The sequence below is a fragment of the Echinops telfairi genome, unplaced genomic scaffold (assembly GCF_000313985.2).
Source record: "Echinops telfairi isolate 266 unplaced genomic scaffold, ASM31398v2 ScPeMD7_2573;HRSCAF=3158, whole genome shotgun sequence".
Taxonomy (NCBI): domain Eukaryota; kingdom Metazoa; phylum Chordata; class Mammalia; order Afrosoricida; family Tenrecidae; genus Echinops; species Echinops telfairi.
This window is the reverse complement of record NW_022106471.1, coordinates 1,441,025-1,450,919: the sequence shown is the minus strand read 5'-3', so window position 1 is coordinate 1,450,919 and position 9,895 is coordinate 1,441,025. Positions and strand designations below refer to the sequence as shown.

The window sequence follows — 9,895 nt, the reverse complement described above, 5'->3', positions numbered from 1 at the left end:
GTGACAGAGATAATATGCAATAGATCCCAACCAATTATTTTTAGAAATCTTCGCTCCCTATTAAGGTTGGCATTTCTTATAAACACATTTTATTTTCACACTCAACTGTAGCCTTGAGCATTTTAGAGCAGTTGATGAAACAAATTCCTTTTGTAAATGCAATCTATCTCTTAACTGCATTTTCCAAGGGAATAAAATTTAGCAAACATATAAATTGAAGAAGAACGAGAAGAATAAAACTAGAATCTGAATCTTATTTTCAACAATGAGAGAACAAGAAAAATTAGATCCTTGTTTCATCATTATTTATATTTACAAAGGGCCAATTCTTTGTGATATTAAACAGTAACCCAATAGAAACCATGGTTTCTTGACTAAGATTTAAAAAGAAAAAGCAAACAAACAAAAAAACCAGTAAATGTGACAATACAGCTGTACCCAAAAGAATAACCCCAAACTTCTCACACACAATAATCACTGCAAGAAGATCCCACAGGCTATAGAAAACATAAAGGAACTTTAATATCCAAACAGTCAGGATAAAGGATACTGGATTAATGACCATTAAATGTGAATTACTTTAGGTTCTTTACAGTACCAGAAGTATCTTAAAGAAAAATCTGAAAGCATATTGCAGAGAATGAAGCAATTTTAGAAAAAATAATTTCCTTACCTGATACTAACACCAGTATGAGTTTTGAAAAAATCTTTAGATGAATTGTCTCAACACTAAGAGTAAAGTTTAAATAGAAGTTAGCTCTGTTCCTGAAATGAGAATCTGTTCAGTAGTAACCTTTCCATCATAAGTAATGACATTATAATCTTCTCAAGTAGTTAATGTACATTTTCATATTTGTGCATTATGAAAATATACTGGCTAATAAAAAGTGTTAATTCTTGATAGCCAAAATAAAAGAAAAATTATGCTTTTGCTTAAATTATTTATACCCAAATAATTTACCCTGCAGTCTATAAGATGCTCAGGAAATAAAAATACTTTTGAGTAACAGAAAATAATGAGGAGTCTAAAATTGAAACATAAGTCAGCTAAAAATAGCTTCCTGATATTTAATTTTTAAAGAGTATTTTATTTAAGCTGCTTTTGGTTGCATGCCCTGATTTGTGAAAGTTAATAAGGAAATAAAATTTCTAAGTATTAAAAAAATTTACTTAACTTCCATAAAACAACTTTTAATGTACCAACACAAAATACACAGTGACTTAATGAAACATCAGCACAACTGCATAGAATTGAGCTCCAGAGAATTACACATTGTGAGCTGTCCTTCCTGGGCTCTGGCTTAGAAATAAGTGTATTGGCTTAGAGGCCAGTTTCGAGTCCTTTGCTCCCACCTGGAAGATACAGGGCAGGAAACCCTAAAATTCCACAGGCATTTTTCTTTTCCTAAATAAAATGCTGGGAGTTATTTGAAGGTCTTAAACAACAAGAAAACATCTAAGTATGGAAGCTAGTTTGTGACCTTCACTGAAAATACAAAACAAAACTTTCCACAACTCTTCTAAAAAGACTGAAATGTACTAGAAATGTCAAAACTTGAACAACGCCATCAAAGATTAAACCTCTTAATGTTCGGAGCCACCCCAAAATGATAAAAGCGGGAACTCCGGGAAAACAGGTACCAAAACAATAAAGTAACGATTGCACTGAGGATTCTCTCCTCTTTGAAGGCTCTTTAAGGAGGTAGGATTTAAGTGTTTTTGTTTGTTTTTGGCCTCTGAACATTTTTAAATGCTTTGCCCGGCTGGTCCTTTAGGCTAATATTAAATAAGAGTTCACAAAGAACCCTAAGTCTGATACACGGATAGTCCACAGTTTCACAGCTACCATTTGTACATAATATAATTAAGTTGATTTGCTCCTTTTGAGTAAATCTAACTAGAAAATGGCAAATTAATATATTCTTTTACATATAATTTTATGTCTCAAAATTCTTGAAAAACAAGAGCAGATGACTTTGTATTCAAAGACTACCAAAGTGTGTATTTGATATTCACATGCAAACAACTTAAAACCTTATAAATCTCATGTCAACTCTGCATGACACCTTTAAGAAGGAAACAACATACAAAGTTCGCTAATTGTGCAAAATATTAAATTGCTAAAACATTTTACATACTGAAATAGTACACATAAATGTAGACGCTGACACATGAAATTAACATGGGTTCATAAGAACTTATCACATTTCAGAGATATTCTTTAGTAACAAGTTTTTGTTTTTAGATTTCCTGGTACACAGCAAAGTTTATCACAGAAGATAAAAATCCTTTCAACAAATCCAACAGGGAATTCTTGAGGCACCTTCTCATATAAAACACAAAATGAATGCAATTATCAATCCATCTGAGAAAAGTTTTCAATTTAAGTGAACATCATCTTTTAAGTGTATTTTACAGAATATTTATAAGGCAAGACAAATTTGTGAAAAAATGTAGATACAAAAATGATGTAAACTAATAATTTACATTAAAAAAACCCCAAGGGGATCAAAAGTAGAGATGGGACAGTTCAAATGACGCCTTTTTTCTTTAACCTAAAACACAAGTGCGCACAGAGGAGGGTAACAAGCCACTTCCAAACGCTGCACACGGGTTTGGTTCTTCTTCTTTGTACATCTGTGTCTTACATGTTTTACGTCCTATCAGGAATGCAAACTAGAACTGCACACTACTTCAGTGGAGAAAAGTTCAACATTGTGCAATTTTCTGCCTCTTAATTTTAAAAAGTGGCAGCAATCCCTGCATTTTTTTTGAAACAAGGATCTGAGAAACTTTATCAAAAAAGGTAATGAAGGCAAAAATTGGCAGACATCCAGCATCTTGTTTCTTTTTAAAACAATGTGGATAAGTAATTTCATGATTAAAAAATGGATCTTTTAAATAAATACATTGTATCTGACATTTGCACTGACTGATTTGATAAATCTTTAAGTAAACAAGGCTTTACTACACTGCATGTAGCTTTCGATTCTGGAGTCCTTGCTCACTGGGTTTCATACCCCGCCACTCGATACCCTGCAGGCTGGTTAGGCAACATGCTGCCGTTCTGCCCTTGAGGTGGCTGCACTCCATAATTTGGACCCATCCACGGTGCGGAAGACTGTGTCTGACTGGTAGAGAATGTGAAAGACAAAGAAAAGGGGAAATCCACTGAATAAAATAAAGTACAATGCCAAAAACAAATAACAGGTTTATGGGAAATAAGAAATATCCTTTAAAAGACTAAACCAAACCCCCAAATAAGAAAAACTGTTTCACAGAGAAAGCAAAGGTGAAAAAATTTTTTTTCTCTTTTTAAGCCAAGCACTCCCAAATTTAAATGTTAGGAATTACAGCCAGTACTCTTAACTTTATAAACACTTATGCCCTTTGAACTGAAAACAAACAAACAGAAAAACCAACCCCCCTCTCAGAAAGAATAGTGCCCATCTGGCTCAGGCATAGGTTGATAAAGGCTAGCCTTTACATTAAATTACTCAAAGAAGTTCAAACAATTGTTAGAATATAGGCCATAGATTTTTGCAACATTACAAAAATAAAATTTTATAATTGGAAAAACTTTTATACCCAGTTCTTCAGAAACTTAAGTAAAATTGCATTTAGTTTAGAATTGCCTAAAGAAGTTTGACATAAAAACAATGTATAGATAAGTGCATTTACAGGGAATAAGTATACTGAATAAAACTGGCATCAAAATAACTAAATTCAAAATTGACTTGCGTGTCATAGTTCTTTTCTTACTAAAAAAAAATTGAGTCACTGCCAAACATCACCAAGTTAAATACATTCCCAGATAGTATTTTACTGAAAAGCATTTCAAGCTATAAATTAAGAATAATTTTAAGCTTCCATTCCCTTCAGTTGAAAGCTATGCTTAAGATAGAGGGCCACATTACCTACTGATTAAATTCTTGACATTTTATAAAAAGAGCAAATGTGCTTACTTAAATCCCTGTTGATTCCATGCCTGCCCATACATTCCATATGCAGGTACTTGCCAACCATTAGGCATATACTGGCCAATTTGCTGTGCATTTCCATACCACTGGCCCCACTGGCCGTACGCTTGTGGATATCCAATTTGATTCTGCTTTTAAATAAAAATTTAAGAGGTAAGTTAGTACTATTTGAAATTATTTGTACAGAAATGGTCCATAAGTACTCAGTCAACAGTGCTATTATTACTATTAAAAAGGCAGGATTAACAAGTTTAGTGACTGCTTAAAAATAAAAACAATAAAGTGAGGTCATTCTCTTATGACTCTTTATGATACTCTGAACGGAGGCCTTTTATAAGGAAGTGGATAAATGTCCTAGTAATAATATTGAACTCAGCACGTTGAAATGTTTTACAAATGACCCACATGATTGATTCTTTTAGAAAGATAGGAGTAATTATTCTTATATTCAGCTTATTTTCACGGGAGACCTTTATCATTTAGGATTTTCTTACTCCCACCTCCATGCTCCATCTACAGCTTCCTCCTAACCAATTTTTGTGGGCACAGTTGGAACCACTAAAGCTGCCTGGAAAAACACAAGCAGCGTGTAAAAGAAAATGCTTAGGCTAGGAATATCATTACCACTCGCAAGTTTGTTTCAGTTGGGTCAAGCATGCTTGTTCAAAGTCCTTCAAAGAGTATGAGAATAAATCTACCAAGTTTTTAAAAAAGATTTAATACCCTGTTAGGTTTGTCGGAGCATTTTAAAGTCCACTGTGTGAGTCTGAGTGAAGTGAGGTGGGCACACATTCACCAAGTCACCACTGCAATCCCTGTCCCACCACTCTGGAACTATCATCCACGTAGGAAGAACCCTTCCACGCTACCATTTTAGGTAGGAACTTATTAACAGGGATTAGCAACAATTTTCATATAAAAATAACCTTTATGATTAGCTCAGCAATACATTCCAGGTCAAGAACCCTCTCACCTGCTGCACAGGATTTATCATATCAAGAGTCTCTTTGCCCCAATAGCACTTCACAACATGACCTTCAATGGTAGTACCATTCACAGACACAATTGCATGTGCTGCACTTTCATGGGAATTAAACCTGTTGAAGACAATATTAAGAATCACCAATACAAATTATTTTAAATGCTTATGAATAAAGTTTACTTCAAAAATCAAGCTGAGCTGAGGTAAAAACAGACAGCTTTACAAGAAAGAATGAAATGGCCTGTTTTCTCCCCCTTTCCCCATTTTAAAAGATACAGTATAACTCAGGTATAAGGCGAGTTTTTCCGCATATTTTTAATGCAGTTTTTGTGGTAAAATGAGGTGCCTCGGCTGATATTCGGGTCAGCTTATAATTCCGTATATATGGTATTCTAGTTGTGAGAAACATTTTAATAAAGATGGTTTGCTGCTTTTGTGTTGTGAGAGAAATGAAAAGACCAAATAAAACAAAACAAAACTAACTACTAAAGAAATCTCTATTTATTAACCACTGTAAGCTTTTAGGAAAATGACTAGGTTAAGTAATCAAAACTTATTTGTTTAAAAAACAAAAACAATCCTACCGGATAAATGAGTATCCTTTATCAGGAAAGACTCGAATTTCCATTATTTGTCCAAATGGTGAAAAAGTCTGACGCATTAGTTGTTCTGTTACATAAAAAACAAAAAGAGGCTTAAAAAAAATCATATAGCTATATGAAAACTCTGTAAATACTACACTGCTCAGTTTAACAGTTATCTCAGGATGCTATACAAGTAAGGCTTCCTACCTGTTAACCCAGACGTCACACCTCCACAATATACAGTACAGTTGCTCGGACTAGACTGATTGACCACTTCATCATAGGACAGCTGTTTGGTGTTTGCTGGGGAAAGATAGTTTTTATCTTTAATTTATGACTAAAAATGTTTGGAAAGACAAAAGAAAAAAAGCATTAACTACTGTAGTATTAAATTAAAATGGTGCGGTGGGTGGGGGGGGGGAGACAGCCCCCACCATTAATCGCGGACTCAGTAATACACAATTGTACGGTTGAGATATATAAGCATTATATTGAAGTTATCGAGAGCATGAGAGATAATACAATAATACAGTCAGACATATTACATGGTAGCATTGCTCACCTCCACCCCGCTTAGTGGTCCTCGTGGGGGGGAACCCAGCGGCTAGAGTGGGAACAGCCGCCCTCGTCCACCTCCCTCATGGGAGCCGCCCTCCTTCCTCAGCCCCACTCTGGGAGCACCCTCTCGTCCATACCTCTCTCATGGGCCAGGGAGCCTCCCTATTTATTGCTAACCATGTATCATCTCACTTTAGGGGGATCTGATTACAGAGCCATATATCACAGAAAAGGGGCAATACAATTCATCCTAGAACAAGTTTGGTGTCTCATACAATAAAACAGACAATTACTATTCTGGGAGGCATGAGTCCCCTGATAGCAGACAATAACCTAAGTCACAGGGAGGGGTAGCAACATAGGCAATGCAATCAATAGGAGGGGGATAACCTAGGGGTGTGCCCATATTTGTTGTGGGATAAACAGTGGTGTCTCCTTGATCTAGACAGCCGATAATGGCTACCTAACCTTGGTCATCCTTGGGCGGGTTTGCCCTCTCTGGTATCTCCTGCAAGTAAACAGACAACTGCTATCCTTATCAGAAGGGAGTGGACCTTACTTAGGGTGAGTCAGACTATACAGTCTAGATGGCCGATGTTAGGGAGAATAATCTCTGACCTACTTTCGCTGCCTAGTGAACAGTCAGTCATTCTCAAGCTAAATCTGGCATATATTTTGGGGAGACAACTTAAGAGAAATCCTTCTGTCCCCCCAAACTACACTACTATAATATTAGTATTTACCTCGACCAAACAATTTACATAATACACATCACATTTGAATTTAAGATTAAACCTCCCCCCAGAGTATCTTAAAAATTACCCCAATTCTCTATTTTTAATAGGAGACTTGACACTAGAGAGAACACCATTTGTTATAATTACAGAAATGAAAACTAGGTACATTTTTGCACAGTAGTCTTGATTTGCTTCTCATCTATTTCTGCAATAAGTCTCCGGAACAGCTCTAACATTTAAAAGCTAGGGTACGTTCCTTTTCTTCTCCAATACACCTACACTCATATGTACTCTTGGGAGCGGGAGGCTTTCGGGTTGCCCAGTTAGTTCTGATTTGTCTTCCACCAAGCCACTGGCCACCCATCTGCTGAATGGCGTTTTCCGCATCCTGTTACACACATTAGAAACAACAGAGAGTCATTATTAGTTGATGCTAAACAACTTTTAGCAGTTGAAAAAATTCATGGTTGCTTTTCAAAAATATTTGTGAGAAAAATACAACATATGACACCATTTCTAAAATGTAGTAATGCTTTAAATTTTTATTTGGCTGTCAGATTCTGGGAAGGTTCCAAAGCACTAAAGAGTTATTTATCATCAAGTCTGTGTAACCACGCAGGTAGACATGATAGCATTTGGTATCTCAATCCAACCAAAAAAGTACTGAACAAGAATTATGTTCTAGGCAGCAAATTATAGAGAGTTCAGCATGAACAAAACAGGCAGGGCCTTCAGTCACCATGGGTCTTACGTTCTTTTGTAGGGCAATGTAATTGTAAATTGAAGAAGAAATAAAAGGCTGTTATAGAGAATACAGCCATGAAGATCTACTATAGATAGCATGATTAGGCAAGGCCTCTGTAAACTGACATTTACACTGAGTTTGAGATACAGAAAGATGGACGAGTTAAAAAGAAATCTAGGAAGAGGAAAAAGTTCCGCACAGGTGCTATGGCAGGAAGGAGTGGTAGGTGCTACGGCAGGAAGGAGTGGTAGGAGTCTAAAAGAGGCACATGAAAAAAAGTAGTAAAAACATACAGGTGATTTATGAGCTAGGGGTTTACTGTCATATATTTCAGGGGCAAAAAATGTTGATGGTCAAGATTACTACTACAGTGTCAGTGGGTAAACTCAAAAAAGTGAGACAGGGCGGACGTGCTGTCATTTACTGAGAAACTGGAAGGGAGGAAAGGAAAATTTGGGGAAGAAACAAAATATTCCATTTAAAACATGTGTAGGAACTGACCTACTCACTTCCAAATATGCGCTGTAAATTCTAACCCCTGTACACTTCTGAATGTCACTTGAATTCACGAATGCTACTCTATTTGAAGCTAATGAGGCCGTATTAGTGAAAGATGTGTGTTACGCCAATCACGTTTGAGAAGTCAAAGCGCAAATTAGACACTGAAACAAGCAAACATGAATGACAGAAAAGACAGACACTGCATGAATATCTCCAAGAAACTGTGAAAGCGGAAACAAGGCTTCCCCACCGCGCACGGCTACACTCACACGCACACAGGGACTGAGAGCCAGTCTTCTCGAGCTGGTGCCTTCGATGTGAGCTTCTATCCTGCGAACTCCGAGAAGATCAACCGTTGCTCATTAAGCGCCATTCCCTTGTGGTACTTTTGCTAGGGCAGCACCAGATAACTCGGAGCACACCTGAAGTTTAAAGCTGTCTCTGAGACATCTACATGGAGGTCACCTGTTACCAAGTGTGGAGCACAGTCATGAAGACCAGAAAGAGAAGATCTAGAAAACAGCCCTGCGAAAGAGCAGCATTCAAAAACGAGGTCAAGGAAACACTTCTAGTTGAGATGAGGAGAAGGAATAGGCATCAAGGGATGAAGAAACCAGTTATGTATTAGAGTGGTTCTCAACCTCCTCATGTTGCGACCCTGTCACAGGTCCTCATGTGGTGGTGACCCCCAACCAGAACATTATTTTCATTGCTACTTCATCACTGTCATTTTGCTGTTATGAATTGGGCCACCCTTGTTGAACAGGTCATTTTGACCCCCCAACGGGTCACGGCCCACAGACTGAGAACCACTGTATTACAAGGAGCCAAGGAAGCAGGGATCTGTAAGAGGGATTGCTGGCGACCTTGAGAAGAGTTGTTGTTGCTACTGGTATTCAAGTCAACCCCTGACCCATGGTGACCCTCAATGTGAAAGCCAGACTGCTTGCTCCCCAGGGCAGTCTGGCCTGTGAACTTCACTCAAGCAGACTGCCAGGCCTTCGCTTTTGGGAAGGTTCAAACTGTCAACCAGTTAAGTTGCTAGCAGCCAATTTGCAAGCTGTTTGTGATACTCAGACTACTTTTTAAAAGAGTAGGGTCAATACTTCTGAAAAGGAGATCAAGAACCACCTCAGAGCAGGTTGAAAAGTAAATGGGAATGTAGCTTTGGTTTGCATGCGTCAAACGTGGCTCAGCTTACCACTAAAGGAACTAGGCAGATTTAAGGCCGCAAACTTTCTTGAGGTGCTTAAGAAGGAAAAGCATATTCTTAAAACACTTACTACACTAACCAGTGTGAACTCTTGAGTTGCACTGTGTCCCTCCCCCAAAAGATATATTAAACTCCTAACCCCTCAGTGCCTGTGAACAAGACCTTATTTAAATAGGGTCTTTCCAGTTGTAATTGAAGTGTGGGCCCTAAATCCAGTGACTGGACCACACCAAGATGCACGACAAAGGAAGCTGCTATGTGAACCAAGAGACAGAAATGAAGTAGTCAGCAAGTCACAGAATGTCAAGAATAATAACCAGAAGTCAGGAAGAGGCAAGAAAACAATTCTTGAGTCTCCAGAGGAAACATGGCCTTTAATTTGGACTTCTAAAAAAGGCAGTGCATGTGAACGCTAATGGGTTGGGAGTTTTTGTGGAGACAAAAATGTTCTAAAGTTGATTAAGTATATATGTATGGATTATGTCCCAACAAAACTTTTAATAATTGATGTAAGGCCCCCATCCCAGGGGGACGGACAGAGAAAAGTGGGTGAAATGAGACAACAGTTGGTGTAAAACATGAAAAAAAAAAAAAA

At 37.5% G+C, this 9,895-nt stretch overlaps 1 protein-coding gene across 1 annotated transcript in view; it reads right to left on the bottom strand.

Moving 5' to 3' along the window:
• Nucleotides 1-498: 498 nt before the first annotated feature.
• Nucleotides 499-9,895, bottom strand: part of TIA1 (TIA1 cytotoxic granule associated RNA binding protein) — a 27,983-nt gene continuing 18,586 nt past the window's right edge. The window contains 7 exon segments of the mRNA XM_045294181.1: nucleotides 499-3,131; nucleotides 3,966-4,108; nucleotides 4,954-5,077; nucleotides 5,547-5,631; nucleotides 5,754-5,849; nucleotides 7,008-7,071; nucleotides 7,074-7,229. Coding sequence (XP_045150116.1) covers nucleotides 3,005-3,131; nucleotides 3,966-4,108; nucleotides 4,954-5,077; nucleotides 5,547-5,631; nucleotides 5,754-5,849; nucleotides 7,008-7,071; nucleotides 7,074-7,229 — 795 coding nt within the window. The 3' untranslated portion in view covers nucleotides 499-3,004.